Raw genomic sequence first — 18,692 nt, 5'->3', positions numbered from 1 at the left:
ATCTTAATAAAAGAGGGCCATGGACTTGTAAATGCTGTTTTATGTAATACCCATTTTAATTGTACTCTGCATAGAAACTTTGTGTAATTGGAATAACAAATTTTAAATAAACTTGAAACTTGCAAGTTATTCCACACTTTTCTTGACACTTTTCGCTTCAATGATATGAAATGAAACAAAAAGTGTCAAGAAAATTGTGGAATAACTTGTAAGTTTCATGGTTCCACATCATTCTTGTCATTGTCGGGCCCCTTAAATTTAGCATGCCTCACCCTGTGGTCACTACTTCTTCCCCCACTTCCTGTGGGACACACTTCCTTCCTTCAGGCTCTTGGGTCAATCTCTATCATTTGTAGTCCAGTGGTAGACTGTTGAGGCAGGGATGATCCCCTTTTGTTCCTGCCTATTGCCATGGCTGCATCCAATTTTATTGAATGGAGTTAGATAGCTGACACTTTATTATATAGATTTAATTGGTTACATACTTGTAGCGTGCAATTCAAATACTGCTCTTCTTATCCATGTTTTGGTGATGTCACACTGGCTCGTATTATCATACTGCACATAATCACAAGCATAAATACCAGCATCATCTTTGAAGATTTTGAAGATTTTAATACTGTTATGCTTCATTTTGCCTCTCTGTGATGGCAGAATAAATCTCTTTTTATCCTGGAAAATAAACACAATAAATCAGAGTGATCTGATTTTTTTTTTTAGATCTTTGCTATTTAGGGGGCCTATGAGGGGGTGCTGAAAAGTTCTCAGCCCAGCCAAGAAGTGAATGCTGTGGATATGGTCAGTGGCAGTGAGAGGTGACCAGGGCGGTGGCACCCCTCCCCTGCCCTCTTCTTTGCCCCCGCTCCTTCCCTCCGCCCCCGGTGTCATGTGTACATGTGACAGATAGACAGGTTAAAATGCGGCAAATCACCGGGCCCGGACGGGATCCACCCAAGGGTTCTGAAGGAACTAAGACAGGAAATAGCGGGCACAATCCAACATGTTTGCAACCTATCCTTGAAAACTGGTGAGGTACCAGAGGACTGGAAATTGGCAAATGTCACACCTATCTTCAAGAAGGGATCGAGGGGTGACCCCGGGAACTACAGGCCGGTGAGCCTGACTTCAATTATAGGGAAGATGGTGGAAGCTATGATCAAGGACGGCATTTGCGAGCACATCGAGAGAAATGGCCTACTGAGAACAAGCCAGCACGGATTCTGTAAGGGAAGGTCGTGCCTAACGAACCTTCTGTACTTCTTTGAGGGAATAAGCAGTCGGGTGGACAATGGGGAACCCATAGACATCATTTACCTCGATTTTCAAAAGGCTTTCGACAAGGTGCCACATGAAAGGCTGCTTAAGAAGCTGTGGAACCACGGGGTGGGAGGGGATGTGCACAGATGGATCAAGCACTGGTTGTCAGGTAGACTGCAGAGGGTCGGAGTAAAGGGTCAATATTCTGACTGGCGGGGAGTCACGAGCGGTGTGCCACAGGGATCGGTGCTGGGGCCGTTACTCTTTAACATATTCATCAATGATCTGGAAAAGGAGGCAAAGTGTGAGGTTATAAAATTTGCAGACGATACCAAACTGTGCGGCAGAGTTAGGACCAGGGAGGAGTGTGAGGACCTACAAAGGGACCTGGACAAGCTGGAAGACTGGGCAAACAAACGGCAAATGCGCTTCAATGTGGACAAATGCAAGGTCATGCATATAGGGAAAAAGAACCCGTTGTTCAACTACAAATTGGGGGGGGGGGGTATTGTTGGGAGACAGCAGACTCGAGAGAGAAGCCATCTGCACAGTGCGCAGCAGCCTTGAAAAAAGCCAACAGGATGCTGGGCATCATAAAGAAGGGCATAACAACCAGAACACAGGAAGTCATCATGCCATTGTATCGAGCGATGGTGCGTCCACATCTGGAATACTGCGTTCAGTATTGGTCGCCGCACCTCAAGAAGGACATGGCGGTACTTGAGAGAGTCCAAAGGAGAGCAACGAGAATGGTAAGAGGGCTGGAACACTGCCCATACGCCGAGAGGCTGGATAGGCTGGGGCTCTTCTCTCTGGAGAAAAGGAGGCTCAGGCGAGATATGATAGAGACCTTCAAGATCATGAGGGGCATAGAGAGGGTGGATAGGGACAGATTCTTCAGACTGAAGGGGACAACAAGTACGAGGGGGCATTCAGAGAAACTGAAGGGAGATAGGTTCAAAACAAATGCAAGGAAGTTTTTTTTCACCCAGAGGGTCGTGGACACTTGGAATGCGCTACCGGAGGAAGTGATCAGGCAGAGTACGGTCCAGGGATTCAAACAGGGATTGGACGGATTCCTGAGGGATAAAGGGATCGTGGGATACTGAGGGAGGAGCTGGGATGTAACACAAGTATAGAAAGCTAACCAGGTAACGAGTATAGAAACCAACCAGGTCGTGCATGTGCAAGACCGGAGGGCTAGGACTTCGATAGGAAGGCAGGACTTAAATGGGAAACCAAGGTGGCAAGGGAGCCCCTTCTGGTGATTCAGACAGGTCGTGACCTGTTTGGGCCGCCGCGGGAGTGGACTGCTGGGCAGGATGGACCTATGGTCTGACCCGGCAGAGGCACTGCTTATGTTCTTATGTTCTTATGACTCTTCTCTTCCTCGTACCACTTTAACTTTCCTGGCACGAGCAGCATCACCAACATGCTGCCCGCGCATGTGTCGGCTAACCTGCTGATGTAACGTCCTAGGCGCGGGACCCAGATTAGCATCGAAAGGAGAGCCTATGCTGGCACGAGCGGCAGGTTGGAGTTGCCGCTCATGCTGGTGAAGAGGAGGGCGAATAGTGAAGGCGTGCACACGTGAGGGTAGAAGTGAGAAGGAGCTGGGGGAGCAGAGATCAGGAAGGGTGCTGGTGCCCCCACCAAGACAGCGCCAAGGGTGGACCGCTCCCCTCCCTCCCTTACTAGACCACTAGATATGGTTCAATCAATGATCTGAAACAGTATATAAAAAAACATTGAATGTCGTCTGCAAATTGGCACTTAAAATAAGATCACACTCTTTTCAGCTACAGTGGCAAAATAACGCTCAGAATTTAGGCAGTTGGTTGGTTGGGCTGAGAACATTTTAGCACCCCCTCAAAGTTACCAAATGTGGTACCTTAAATTCAGCACTAAGATGTGGTAACTGCAACGCCTGTGGTGTAAATGCAGAGGGCATACCCAACATCTGTCCTGCATTTACCATACAGATGATATCCAGATCATTTGCCCTATTGATGCCAGCAGCTCTGACGACATTAGAATTTTTAATTCTAAATTAGATAAAATCTGTTAATGGTTACATGAAAATATGCTGTCACTAAGTATACCAAAATCTAAATGTTTTCTCTTTCCATGGAAAGATAACATCCAGCTTTGTCATATCATTACAATAAATGATACTCCTATCATTTCTGTGTCTTCTACTAAAATCTTGGGCATAATAATTACATTACATTACATTAGAGATTTCTATTCTGCCATTACCTTGCTGTTCAAGGCAGATTACAAAAGAGTTATAAACAGTGGGTTACAATGGAAGATCATTGGTCATTTCTAGAAAAGGTGAAGAGTAGATCAGGTAGTATCTGTGTGGCAGGAAGAAGGAGGGAGGAAGGTATTTGTGATGTTAGAGCTGTTTCAGGAATAAAGAATTAAAAAAAAAAAAAAAGGAATTTCTTGAAGAGTATAGTTTTTATTTCTTTTCTGAACATAGAATAATAGATAATAAACTAACGTACCGATCACAAATTAGTGCCATAGTAAAGAATTGTTTCATTAGATTAAGGATGATTAGATCCTTGGCGAAGATTCTGGACTCTCTATCTCTCAACATTTTAATTCATTCCCTTATTATATCTAAAGTTGATTATTGTAATTCACTGTATAAGGGTATTTATCAAAAAGACATCTGTCGGTTAGATCTGATACAAAACACTGCTATAAAAATTATCACTAATAAGAAAAGGTTTGATCACGTTACTCCTCTGCTAAAATCCGCTCATTGTCTGCCAATTCCACATCATATCATTTATAAAATAGCTCTTCTCTCCTTTAAGTCTCAGGAATCTAAAGAACCGGCCTTTATTCATAAACTTCTTATTCCAAATGAGTCTTAAGATCCTCCTCTCAGTGCCTTCTTCATACACCGTCATTAAAAATTATTGGTTCACCTCGTGCTACTTCCTTCGCAATCACAGTTCCCACGATATGGAATTCTTTACCGCTGTATATCAGAGCGGAGAAAATCTTAACCAAATTTAAGGGAAATCTAAAGACTTACCTTTTCCATGATGCATTTGACCCTTAAATAGATTTCAATCTTTGCCAGAGCTGCTCGATAATCCTAATTGTCACTCTTCCCTATTGTGGTCTTCCTTTTATGTATTCTTTACTTTAAAATTGTAGTTCTCCTAACTATCCTAATGTTTTTGTTGGTCTAGTGTTGTTGAGTGGATATTTGTCTATTATGTCTCCCTTTTTTAATTATAATTTGTAAAATGCTTAGAAACTATGATTTGCGTTTAATCAAAATTTTAATAAACTTGAAACTTGAATTACTACACAGGCTCCACATGACTTAAGAACATAAGAATAGTCGTACTGGATCAGATCAATGGTCCATCTAGCCCAGTATTCTGTTTCCACAGTGACCATTTCAGGTCACAAGTACCTGGCAGAAACACAAATAGTAGCAACATTCCATGCTACTGATCCCTGGGCAAGCAGTGGCTTCCCCTATACCGCACCATCAATGCCCTCCTGCTATGAAACCCTCCTCCGATTAAGTAACCCTTTCCTCAAAATTAGAACCCCCTGAAATCAGCTTACCCCCCTAAACCAGAGCCCCTAAACCACTCTATGCTGACCTTCCTCTGACCTTCCCAACCCCTACCTTAGCAATCTAATAGGCTGGGGTGACAACAGTCCTATGAACTCCTACCTCGGAACCACTGGAGTTAGCAATGTTCCTTATGACCCCTAATGTTACATAGAAACATAGAAACATGATGGCAGATAAAGGCCAAATGGCTCATCTAGTCTGCCCGTCCGCAGTAACCATTATCTCTTTCTCTTTCCAATAGATCCCACGTGCCTGTCCCAGGCCCTTTAGAATTTAGACACAGTCTCTCTCTCCACCACCTCTTCTGGGAGACTGTTCCATGCATCTATCATCATTTCTGTAAAAAAAGTATTTCCTTAGATTACTCCGGAGCCTCTTAACTTCATCCTGTAGAAAGATTTATGGTCCACTAATCAGTTACATAAACAAATATGTGCCTGTTAGTTTCTAGGGAAGACCATAATATCTCATCCAGGTTCAGCTTTCTTTGCCTACTTACATGACACAAGACCCAGGCTAATGAGAAATACTTTATTATGAAAATAGAAAAATATAATTCAAAAGCCAGCAGCAATAACTAAATATTGTTCACAAAATATCTGATTACATATATGAAACTCAGTACATAATTATCACAACACACTTGCTAGATAAATAAGTAAAACTAATTCTTACACTCTATAATTCCTTATAATAATAATTCCTGATTGGCAGCAACTAAATATATCGCTTATCACAAAGAGTAGCTTCACTTCTCCTTATCCCAAACCACAATAGGATTCACTTATCTAACCCCAGCTGATAAGATAATAGAATTCTGTATTCTCACCATCCAATTAGGCCTTGGCACAAAATCAGGTGAAAGGGAAGTCGTCCTCTACTCAGCACTGAAGATAAGAATTCTTTTGGTACCAAAACAGGAGTTCGTCAGCCATGGGAGAAGCTGTAACTTAGGTTGTCCGCAAAGGTTTCCTTTATGATGTAATCCAGATCTGTTTAAAGGTCCAAGTCTCTCTCTCTCAGGCAGAGAGTCACCATAGATAACTTTTCAGGTCTTAATTATTATGGAGAATGCAGAGTAACCTATGATAAGATTCGAGTTCCCTCACAATCTGGCACTGACTAAATTATAATTAGCACATTTCACTTGGATCTCGTCAGATGACCTCTTCGGACCAATCCAGAAACAGAACTTAGATGAATAGCCTTTCTGTATAAAGTCTTGCACAGGCTGTCGAACAGAGGCGCCTTCGATAGATAAGCACAGCATAGGAGTATGCCTGCCCCAAGATTCACATCAGAAGATCATGTAGGCATAGCTGGTTGTCCTTGACTACAATACAATTCTGGTACATACCCAGAATGCATCAGGCAGAAACAGCAAAGATGTGTTCTTCTTTCTCTTTTTTTTTTTTTTTAAGTTTATTAGGATTTTATATACCGCCTATCAAAGTTTTCTAAGCGGTTTTACAATCAGGTACTCAAGCATTTTCCCTATCTGTCCTGGTGGGCTCACAATCTATCTAACTCTATCTCTTCTTGCTAGGTTCAGGCTGGAATGATTTCTTGCAAATAATGGTTCAGGCTTGATGATGTCAGAGAGGCCTAACCTTCAGGTGCAAATAAGGAAACACCCCTCCAATCCTATGCCCTCTCATTGCAGAGTTTACTTTCAAATGAAAGAGACTCAACTCATGCGCAGCTCAACATCTCTATCATATCTCCCCTTTCCTCCAAAGTACACAGATTGAGATCTTTAAGTCTGTCCCCATACACCTTATCACGAAGACCACACACCATTTTAGTAGCCTTCCTCTGGACCGACTCCATCCTTTTTTATATCTTTTTGAAGGTGTGGCCTCCAGAATTGTACACAATATTTTAAATGAGGTCTCACCAAAGTCTTATACAGGGGCATCAATACCTCCTTTTTCCTACTGGCCACGCCAGAAGTCTCCAGGGGCAGCCATTGGTCCCTGACTCTTGCATTGAACACTGCATTAAGATTAATGCCTGCTACTTAGCACACCTTGGTAAAAGAGACTTTTGAGCCATTCTAACATAAGAACATAAGAACATAAGCAATGCCTCTGCCGGGTCAGACCCGAGGTCCATCGCGCCCAGCAGTCCGATCACGCGGCGGCCCAACAGGTCCAGGACCTGTGCAGCAATCCTCTATCTATACCCCTCTATCCCCTTTTTCAACAGAAAATTGTCCAATCCTTTCTTAAACCCCATTACCGTACTCTGCCCTATTACGTCCTCTGGAAGCGCATTCCAGGTATCCACCATCCGCTGAGTAAAGAAAAACTTCCTAGCATTTGTTTTGAATCTATCCCCTTCCAATTTTTCCGAATGCCCTCTTGTTCATCCATGTTCTGAAAATCTGAAGAATCTATCTCTCTCTACTTTCTCTATGCCCTTCATGATCTTGTAGGTTTCTATCATGTCTCCTCTGAGTCTCCGCTTTTCCAAGGAGAAGAGCACTAGCCTCTCCAGTCTTTCAGTGTATGAAAGGTTTTCCATGCCCTTAATCATTCGTGTCGCTCTTCTCTGGACCCTCTCAAGTATTGCCATATCCTTCTTGAGGTACGGTGACCAATACTGAACACAGTACTCCAGGTGCGGGCGCACCATTGCCCGATACAACGGCAGGATGACTTCTTTTGTTCTGGTCATAATACCATTTTTAATAATACCCAACATTCTGTTTGCCTTCTTCGCGGCTGCTGCGCATTGCGCCGTTGACTTCATTGTTGTATCCACCAATACACCCAAATCTCTTTCAAGGTTACTTCCCTCTAATACTAATCCCCCCATTTGGTAGCTGAACATCAGGTTTTTTCTCCCTATATGCATGACCTTGCATTTCCCTACATTGAATTTCATCTGCCATTTATTCGCCCACTCCTCCAGTTTGTTTAGGTCCCTTTGTAGGTCCTCACACTCTTCCGTAGTTCTAACCCTTCTACAGAGTTTAGTGTCGTCCGCAAATTTTATAACTTCACATTTCGTCCCCGTTTCCAGGTCATTTATAAATATATTGAACAGCAGCGGTCCAAGTACAGACCCCTGCGGAACTCCGCTCGTGACTTTCCTCCAGCCCGAGTAGTGACCCTTCACTCCAACCCTCTGTCTCCTGCCTGCCAACCAGTGTTTAATCCATCTGTATACGTCCCCTTCCACCCCGTGGTTCCATAGCTTCCTAAGCAGCCGCTCATGGGGTACTTTGTCAAAGGCCTTTTGGAAGTCAAGGTAAATGATGTCTACAGGTTCCCCTTTGTCCAACTGGCTGTTTACCCCCTCAAAGAAGTGCAGTAAGTTTGTTTGGCACGATCTTCCCTTGCAGAAGCCATGTTGGCTCGCTTTCATCAGCCCATTTTTTTCGATGTGCTCACAGATGCTATCCTTTATCAGTGCTTCTACCTAGAGAATGACACGGTGAAAAAATTGGTCCCCGTCACCGCCCCGTCCCCGTCTCACCATCCCCGTCACCGCCCCGTCCCCGTCTCACCATCCCCGTCACCGCCCCGTCCCCGTCTCACCATCCTCTTCACCGCCCCGTCACCGCCACTGCCACCCCATTCACCGCCCCGTCACCGCCACTGCAATCCCATTCACTTTTCTTTATTTACGTATAAAGGAAACATTCTTTAAAACTTTAAAACTTTAAAACTTAGTTAAATATTAGTTAATAACTATACAAAAACAAAACACGCAGAGAAAAAATTAATTAATAAAAATTCTCAAAACTGACACATTTTGATCACTAAATTTAAAATAGTTATTTTTCATACAGTTTTTCAATCACTAATCTTCCACCACCCCTGGAGCTAGCAATGCAAAAACAAACACGACATGTACTTTAAATGCTGCCGTGATTAGCATAGTGACCGCGGCTACGGCTGCAAGTCTCCCCTCCCCCCAGCGATCACGGCAGGAGGGCACCCAACCCCTCCTGTAGACCCCCCCAACGGCCCTCCCGACAATCGCAGCAGAAGGGTACCCAACCCCTCCTGCCGGTCCTCCCAATGGCCTCCCCTAAGATCGCCGGCAGGAGGGTACCCAACCCCTCCTGCTGGACCCCCCCCCCCAACGAACCCTCCCATCCCGGAACCCCCTTAGTCTTACTTTCCAAGTTGGACCGGACAGCTCCTCACACGTATGGCCAGCAGGCTTGCCTCCATCCAAATGAGGCGGGCCCGCCCCTACCCTGCCCAACCCACAGGATCCTAGGGCCTGATTGGTCTAGGCACCTAAAGCCACTCCCGCTATAGGAGGGGCCTTAGGTGCTTGGGCCAATCAGGCCCTAGGATCCTGTGGGTTAGGCAGGGGAGTGGAGGGGCGGGCCCGCCTCATTTGGACGGAGGCAGGCCTGCTGGCCAGACGAGCGAGGAGCTGTCCGGTCCAACTTGGAAAGTAAGACTAAGGGGGTTCCGGGGTGGGAGGGTTCGTTGGGGGGGGGGGTCCAGCAGGAGGGGTTGGGTACCCTCCTGCCGGCGATCTTAGGGGAGGCCATTGGGAGGACCGGCAGGAGGGGTTGGGTACCCTTCTGCTGCGATTGGCAGGAAGGGTTGATCTGACAAATGAGGAGCACGGTGAAACACAGGTAAATAGCGGTTCCTAGAAGGGGGTACATTGGCCCGCGGGGACAAACTTGTTCACCGTTTCCGCGGTCGGTGAATGGCCTTGTCCCCGTCACCGCAGCGACTGCTAGTTTTCTTCCCCGTTTTCGGCGGTGACCCGCGGCTTAAATGCGGTGGCCGCGGGTAAACCGTCACCGTGTCATTCTCTACTTCTACCATCTTGCCTGGAACCGATGTCAAACTTACCGGCCTATAGTTTCCCGGGTCTCCTCTTGACCCCTTTTTAAAGATAGGTGTAACATTTGCTATCTTCCAGTCCTCCGGAATCTCTCCAGTTTTCAGGGATAGGTTGCAAACTATTTGGAGTATTTCCGCTATCTCATTTCTTAGTTCTTTTAGTACCCTAGGGTGGATTCCGTCCGGGCCTGGTGATTTGTCACTTTTCAATCTATCTATCTGTTGGAGGACATCCTCATGGCTCACCTCTATTGCTGACAGTTTTTCTTCTTGGTCACCATGGAAGATCACGTCGGGTTCCGGTACACTGGATGTGTCCTCGCTTGTGAAGACTGACGAGAAGAATTTGTTTAACCTGTCGGCTACCTCTTTTTGCTCCTTTATCACTCCCTTTTCGTCTCCATCATCCAACGGTCCTACTTCCTCCCTCGCTGGTTTCTTCCCCTTAACATATCTGAAGAATGATTTGAAGTTTTTTGCCTCCCTGGCCAGTTTCTCTTCGTATTCTCTTTTCGCTCTCCTAACCACTTGATGACATTCTCTTTGGTGTTTCCTGTGTTCATTCCAGTTTTCCCCAGTTTGGTCCTTTTTCCATTTCCGGAATGATTTTTTCTTGTCTCCTATCGCTTTCTTCACCTCGTCGTTTATCCATGCGGGGTTTTTTGTTCGGTTTTTTTTTGCACCCTTTTCTAAATCTGGGGATGTACATATGTTGTGCTTCTTGCACTGTGCCCTTGAATAGAGACCAGGCTTGCTCTACAGTTTCTGTTTTCCTTGAGCTGTTTCTAAGTTTTTTTTTAACCATTGCTCTCATAGCATCATAGTTTCCTTTCTTGAAGTTGAACATTGTCACTGTGGTTCTCTTCCCTTTTGCTGTACTTACTCCTAATTTGTACTGGATCATGTTGTGATCGCTGTTTCCTAGTGGTCCTACTACTTCCACTTCTTTTGCAGGTCCCCCTATTCCGTTTAGGATTAGGTCAAGAGTGGCATATCCTCTTGTTGGTTCCTTGACAAGCTGCTCCATAAAGCAGTCCCTCACAGCCTCTAAGAATTCTGTTTCCCTCGCACAGTTTGAGTTTCCAATATTCCAGTTTATCCCGGGGTAGTTAAAGTCTCCCATTACTGTCACATTCCTGTTGTTGCCTTCCCGCCTCAGTTCTGCTGCCAGATCTTTGTCGTTTGCTTCCGTTTGTCCAGGTGGACGATAGTATAGACCCAATCTTATGTCAAGGCCACTTTTTCCTGGTAATTTTACCCATAATGACTCCAGTCCTTCCGCCTTTGGTTCTATATCCACTCTGGATGAGGGAATGGTGTCTTTTATGTATAGTGCTATTCCTCCACCCTTCTTGTGGGTCCTGTCTCTTCTATAGAGTTTGTACCCTGGCAGCACTACGTCCCACTGGTTATCTTCATTCCACCATGTTTCCGTGATTCCAATGATGTCTAGGTTTTCTTTTTTGGCTATGGCTTCTAATTCTCCCATTTTGGTCTTTAGGCTCCTTGCATTAGCGTACAAGCAATTTAAGTCCTGGTCTTTTCTTTTCTCTGCTGGTTTTACATGTGTTTTGCTCCTCTTACCATCCCCTAGTTGGGCTGCCAGTCCCTCATTTCTGTTCCTTTCTTCCTCATTTTTTGGTGTATCTTTTCTTCCTCATGTTTTGGTGTATCTTTATTATCTGCAACCTGATTTCCTGATCTCTCCTGTTCCTCTAATTTTATCTGTTTGCCCTTTTTGTTGGTCAACAGCTTCTGTTGTTCGTCTCTTGCCTGTTCCCAGCATTTTTCCCGCTCAGTATCTTCTTTGGATACTCTTGTCCGAACCGTCGACGTCAGGTCGATTATCGGCTTTCCCCTTCTTCTCAGTTTAAAGCCTGCTCAATTCCTCTCTTGACGTTGTTTGCTAGCAGTCTCGTTCCTGCCTTGCTCAGGTGTAGTCCGTCCCTCCTGAAGAGCTTGTTCTTCCCCCAAAAAGTTGTCCAGTTTCTTACAAAAAGGAATCCTTCTTCTTCGCACCATCTCCTCAACCAAGCGTTTATTGCTTGTAGCTCGGTCTGCCTCTTCACGTCTGCCCTCGGTACTGGCAGAATCTCTGAGAATGCTATCTTCTGTGTCCTCAGCTTCAGTTTCCTTCCTAGGATCTTGAACTGTTCAATTAGCGTAGTCCTGCTGTAATTTCTCCTGTTGACATCATTTGTTCCCACGTGGATTATCACTGCTGTCTCTTCTGTTTCCGCGCCATCCAGGATCCTCTCAATTCTGTCGGAGATGTCCTTCGTTCTTGCTCCTGGGAGACAGGTCACTAGCCGATCCTCTCTCCCTCCTGCTACGTGACTGTCCACTTCTCTCAGGATTGAGTCTCCCACGACGACTGCAGATTTCTCCTTCTTCAGCTTCCTCACTGGTCTCAAATCTGTATCCTCGGCGTGGTTTAGTCCTTCTCTTTCAGGGTACCCGCCAGTCTTTGCCCTCTCTGCTTGCACAAATCTTCCATGTGATACTTCATTCTCGGCGTCCGTTGGCCCCTGTCTTCCATCTGTTGGCCCATGTCCTCCATCTTGTGTAGCCGTAGCTTCCTCGCTCCAGCGCTGCTGATGCTCCTGCTCTTCTGCCTGCCTGTAGGCCTCCTCGATGAATCTTTCGAGCTCCCTTACTTGCTCCTTGATGTGGCTTTCTCCTGCAGGGTCTTCAGTTGTCTCGAAAGGTGCTTCTGAGATGTGGAGTCCCTCCAGCTCTTGAACCCTGCACTGCAGTCGACCAACTTCCTTCTTCAGGCTTTCCAGTTCCTGACACCGACTGCATATGTATGCCTGCCTTCCCGAGGGAAGGTAGTCATACATATGACACTCTGTGCAGTACACTGGGAAGCTCCTCCGGGTTCTTGCTGCTTCCATTTCTCTTTCTTCGGAGTCCACTAGATGTCCTCTCCCTTGTCTTATGTCTTTATTGTGCGGCGCTGTGCACTCTCCTGTGCTTGGTTCTTTCCTGTCTACTTCTAACACAAGTAAATTCTCACAAAATCTACTAAACTATGGTGTGTTAGTACTTTAGTTTAACAAATTCCATTGTAGTAATGGCACCATGTGTTTTTTGATAAAGGGGCAGTAAACCCAGAGTAACACCTCCCTGTACTCAAAATACTCCTCCCCCACCCCCATAGTGCTCTTCCCTATCTGAATACCAATGTTGCTACTATTTGTGGATTAAGTTGTGATTGCACTGTGCACTTTGGGGGGGGGGGGGCAGGTAATGGTCAGCTTCATACCACTGACAGTGTCAAGTAATCACACACCTTAAATCAATGAACATTTTTGGCCGCTTACATAAGCATTTTATCTAATTTAGAGTCATGAGAGTATATGGAAGCATATGCCATCTAGCAGTAGTACCATGAGATAAATGGTAGGAGTCATAGCATTAGTACTGCAAGACTAACATTAGATATTATGGTGGCCATTTTGCAACCTGGGACAGTGAATAACCATCGGTAGATTTGGGGAAGGTCAGGAGTGAATGAGGGTCCAACTTTGGGGAGAGGGTCATTTAGGCCTAGGGCAGGGATTGGATCTTCTGAGGCAAGTTTTGAGACAAGGAATTAGATGGGTAGGATGTCACAGGGGATGAGAGATCAGACTGGGTATAGGTAGGGGGGTTCAGATATGAGAGGGTGTTGGGTGAATCAAATGGGGAAGATGTGTTTGCAGAGATAACTTTGCTTTAAAAGAGGAGACTGAGAGGGGACATGATCAAAACATTCAAGATATTGAAGGGAATTGACTTAGTAGAGAAAGAGAGATTGTTCACCCTCTCCAAGGTGGAGAGAACGAGAGGGCACTCTTTAAGGTTAAAAGGGGATAGATTCCATACAAATGTAAGGAAGTTCTTCTTCACCCAGAGAGTGGTAGAAATCTGGAACGCTCTTCTGGAAGCTGTTATAGGGGAAAACACCCTCCAGGGATTAAAGACAAGGTTAGACAAGTTCCTGCTGAACCGGAATGTACGCAGGTAAGGCTAGACTCAAATAGGGACTGGTCTTTGACCTAAGGGCCACCGTGGGAGCGGACTGCTGGGCACGTGAACCACTGGTCTGACCCAGCAGTGGCAATTCTTATGTTCTTATGCTCTTACCTGCACCACGTTGCATGCAGTGGCAGATAGAATGGGTGCCCCCGCGTTATCTGCCACTGCATGCAATACAGTGCCATATGGTAAATATCTGCTTTGTGTGGTAAATGTAGGGCAGATAATGGGCATGCCCCTTGCATTTACCACACTTGCTTATGCTAGTTGAGGAGCCTGTCATTGGCAAACAAGACCCAGCCTGTTTCGACAGATGAAATGACTGCCTATTTCTAATAGATAGGACCCTAACAACTTCTACTGTATTCCTTTAGTTTTATAGAGTTCATAAAGTGGAGCGGACATGGTGTAGTGGTTAGGACAATGACCTAAGAACCAGAGTTTACATCCAGCTACAGCCACTCATACTCCTTGTGAACTTGGGTGAACCACTTTATTTCTCATTGCCTCAGGTACACATTAAGGTGTCACTTTACTAGGATGTAGTAAGCGTTAGCACATGCTTACTGTAGCATAAAAAGGGCTTACTGTGGGGTACAGTTATGCATCCCATGCTAATTTATGCATGTGTGCAGCCACAGGAAGCCCACATGCTAACGATAAACTTTATTTTTTACCACTGAAGATGGGTATATGGGGGTCTGAGAGTTGGAGTGTTACCAGATTACCACACACTAACCAATTAACACATGTTTAGCAAGTGAACCTTACCACTTACATAATGAGTGGCGATAGGGATGCATTAAATAATGTATGACCATTAATGGGGAAGAAAGTTAAATCGGCCATTTCACCTCAGTGAAAAAAATGGCCTTAGTGGGTGGGAATGACTCGTGTAAGAATGCTTTAAGGCTACTTTTTACTGCAGTTTGGTAAAGAACATAAGAACATAAGAACTGCCATCTCCGGAACAGACCCTGGGTCCATCAAGTCCGGTGATCCGCTCACGCGGAGGCCCAGCCAAGTGTAACCTGGTGAAAACTTCTGTATCCCTGTATGCGCCTTAGTCCCTTAGACTGTAAGTTCTCTGGGGCAGAGAACTAGTGTACATGTGTAGTGTTAGATATGTCTAGTAGTACTGTAAAAATTAGAATTATTATTTAAAAATTGACACAATTATTTTTTTCTTTGTAGTCTGATTACCTTGTACCATGTGACATGTCCTGCTGACCTTCGTAAACCATTGTCACAGCTTGCTGCAGGACAAAAAATTTCTCGGCCAGTACCAACAACAAACATTACGTCACTTGATCCATTATATGAACAGTTTGCATCTTCCTTTGCTTGAACTTCAAGGATTATCCTCATACAAACATTTTCCTGCCTGTGTAGCATTAAAATAGTAAACAAAACAAAAAAGCAAATCAAGCATGAACTCTTTATCATCAGACAAAAGGACACCAGCATCAAGTCAATGACTAGCTGGTGGTTCTATGCTTTGCTATGCTGGAAATGGAGGACTGTTTTCTGCATTTGTTTTCTTTTTCATGGAATGGCGACTATAAAACTAGGATAGTGGAAATTCAGCATTTGCATCCATGGTTGGGGGAGGGGAGGAAGGGATCTTATTTACTGCATAATATTAACATGTGATTGGTTCAGCTCAATGTGCAAAATAAGATGTTCTAGAGCAGTCTTGTTCAACCTTTTTCTACTGGGGGCTACATGTTACATTTTTTAATATTTGGAAAGCCAAAACACACACCATCATATTTTGCAAAATACAACATTGTGTTGTCCCCTCCTCAGCAGCATACAAATATTTTTTTTTTGCTTTTACATGGTAGTTTGAATCCTAGCATTAGTACTACAAGACTATTGCCAGAGGTCACCAGTGTCATTCTGAACCCAGCACCAGCAAGAGCAGAAGTAACTGGAATTGACTGCCCCCGCAGATTGGATAAAAACATACCTCTTCATCTAACTCTCCTGCCCATGACCAAAAGATTACAAAGAAATGTGTATGTGCCACGTTAGGATAAAAACTTATATTGAAAAAAATCTTGCACTGTAACTATGGCGAATTTAGCCTGTAAACTGTATATTAAGTGGCTAATAATCAAAACAAAAATGCATCTAAAAACCTGCCCTGCCGATGGAGGTCTAGGCCAGGTGGTGGCAGGAGGAACTGGGCACTCCTCCTACTGTGGATATTTGGGCAAGGGGGGATGGCTTTGGGGGTTCCAGCAGGAGAGACTGGGCATCCCTCCTACCGGTGGATGTCTCGGCAAGGTGACAGCAAGAAGAATTGGGCACTCTTCCTGCTGCAGACATTTTGGGGTGGAGGGGGATGGCTTCAGGGGGGGAGGGTTTAGCAGGAGGGAGTTAGCATTTCATGTCTAAAAAGGTCTTGTTCTGGGTGTTTGGGACTTGGACAAATTTTTGTTCAAGAATGTGGTATAAAGATAGACATAGTGGTAGTCTGGATGATTAAATGATTTTCGAAAAAATTTGAACGTACTTTTGGAGAATGGACATTTTTCCACTGCTGACTTTGAGCGACTAGTGCCCTACATCCAAATTATGTCCCTGTATGTATATTGGTATTAGACCCTTGAGTATGTGTCAAGTTAGGATAAAAACTTGTATTGTTAAGTAGTACTGAAACTATGTCCCATCGTAACCTGTTAACTGCAACTGTACATTGTGTGTGTGGTGCAGTGGTTAAAGCTACAGCCTCAGCACCCTGAGGTTGTGATTTCAAACCTACGCTGCTTCTTGTGACCCTGGGCAAGTCACCTAATTGCCCCAGGTACATTAGATTGTAAGCCCACCAGGACAGATAGGGGGAGATGCTTGAGTTCCTGAATAAGCTCATGTAAACCATTCTGAGCTCCCCTGTGGGGTTGGCTTCAGAAGAGGGAGAGGGGCTACTAGCATGATATTACTGAGGAGAATAAATAATACGGCTTGTTAGGTTGATCACAAATTCTCTGGGTCTTTTACTAAGGTGCAGTAGCCAATTAAGCACGCACTAAATGCTAACACATCCATAGGATATAATGGACGTGTTAGCATTTAGTGAATGCTAATTTTTAGCGCGTGCTAAAATGGCTACCACACCTTAGTAAAAGGCCCCCTGTTATTTATGTACCACGGGAGTCCCTAACCTCTGGTAGTGAGATGCCAGAGGTTAGCAACCTACACTCCTCATGGTAAACTAAGATGAGGCAAAAATTTGTATGCACTAAACTGATTTTGCACACATTAGCCTAAGAAGCATAAGAACATAAGCAGTGCCTCTGCTGGGTCAGACCAGAGGGTCATCATGTCCAGTAGTCCACTCACATGGCGGCCCATCAGGTCCAGGACCTGCATATTAATCCTCTATCTATACCCTTCAATCCCCTTTTCCTTCAGGAAAACATCTAATCCTTTCTTGAAACCCAATGCCGTACTCTGTCCTACCACGCCTGCTGGAAGCGCATTCCAGGTGTCCACCACCCTCTGGATGAAGAAGAACTTCCTAGCATTGGTTCTGAATCTGTCTCCTCTTAATTTATCCAAATGCCCTCTCGTTCTTGTAGTCTTCGAAAGTTTAAAGAATCTGTCCCTCTCCACTTTCTCTATGCCCTTCATAATCTTGTAAGTCTCTATCATGTCCCCTCTAAGCCTCCGCTTAACCTCCAGGGATAAAAGTCCCAGTTTCTCCAATCTTTCAGCATATGAAAGGTTTTCCATACCTTTTATCAATCTTGTCGCTCTTTTCTGAACCCTCTCGAGTATCGCCATATCCTTCTTCAGGTACGGCGACCAATATTGGACGCAGTACTCCAGATGCAGGCGCACCATTGCCCGATACAATGGCAGGATAACTTCTTTCGTTCTGGCTGTAATACCTTTCTTGATTGTACCTAGCATTCTGTTCACCTTTTAGAGGCCGCTGCACACTGTGCCGAAGGTTTCATTGTCTTGTCTACCAGTACCCCCAAGTCCTTCTCTAGGCTACTTTCTCCCAATACCAGCCCACCCATCATGTAGTTGTACCTTGGATTTCTACTTGCAAGACTTTACATTTCTCTACATTAAACTTCATCTGCCATCTTGTCGCCCACTTGTGCTTCCCTGGCTAGCCTCTCTTTATATTCTCTTTTTGCTTTTCTAATCACAAGGTGACATTCTTTTTGATACTTCCTTTGTTCTTTCCAGTTCTCCTCAGTTTTGCACTTTTTCCATTTCTTGAATGAATTCTTCTTATCACCTATCGACCTATCGCTTTCTTCACTTCTTTTAGATATCCACGTCGGGTCTTTTGCTTGGCTCTTTTTGCACCCTTTTCTGAATCTAGGGATATACAGATTTTGCGCCTCGCTCACTGTGTCCTTGAATAAAACCAGGCTTGCTCTACAGTCTGCCATTTCTTTGAGCTGTTCCTAAGTTTCTTCCTTACCATTACCCTCATCGCTTCGTAGTTTCCTTTCTTGAAGTTAAAAGTTGTCGCTGTGGTTCTATTTCCCTTTGGTATTCCTACTTCAACACAAGTTAAAATATTATAATATGCAAACATTGTTTTTATTAAAACAAATATGTGGCATGATAGTTGGGGAGAAGTCCAAAATGACATGAAAATGAGCCAATTTTTTTCCCTTACATATTCCTATCCATTACTTGTACTGACTTATTTTTAGGAAATGCTGTAGTATGGAGAGTCCTTGTTCTAAGTTGCAGTAAACACTAACAAGTACTTACTGTAGCAAAAAAGGGCTTACCACGGATCTCTCTCAGACGTCCCCTGTGTGCAGTGGGTCTGGGGATGGCGAGTGGACATACTCTACACTAATTGGTTAGCGCAGCTATATTGCCGTGTGCTCACTGATTCACACGTGAGCCCTTACAGGATACATAATGGGTGGCAGTAGGAGCTCATGTACTAATGGGAAAATTATCACATGGCCATTAATGAGAAAAATAGG

The 18,692-nt window shown here is 44.6% G+C and overlaps 1 protein-coding gene across 4 annotated transcripts in view; it reads right to left on the bottom strand.

The window, feature by feature from the left end:
- The window catches only part of IL18RAP (interleukin 18 receptor accessory protein), a 132,898-nt gene that overhangs the window by 37,115 nt on the left and 77,091 nt on the right, over positions 1-18,692 (bottom strand). For 3 of the 4 annotated variants that reach the window (XM_033947580.1, XM_033947581.1, XM_033947582.1), the window contains exons 4-5: positions 14,923-15,103; positions 486-672 (exon numbers count right to left, since the gene is read on the bottom strand). In XM_033947580.1, coding sequence (XP_033803471.1) covers positions 486-672; positions 14,923-15,103 — 368 coding nt within the window. Of the gene's footprint in view, positions 1-485; positions 673-14,922; positions 15,104-18,169; positions 18,230-18,692 lie in introns of those variants that run through there. The other variant, XM_033947583.1, reaches the window with a different exon arrangement.

The sequence above is a fragment of the Geotrypetes seraphini genome, chromosome 6, assembly GCF_902459505.1.
Source record: "Geotrypetes seraphini chromosome 6, aGeoSer1.1, whole genome shotgun sequence".
NCBI lineage: Eukaryota > Metazoa > Chordata > Amphibia > Gymnophiona > Dermophiidae > Geotrypetes > Geotrypetes seraphini.
The sequence above is the reverse complement of the archived record's forward strand: the minus strand, read 5'-3'. Positions and strand labels throughout refer to the sequence as shown.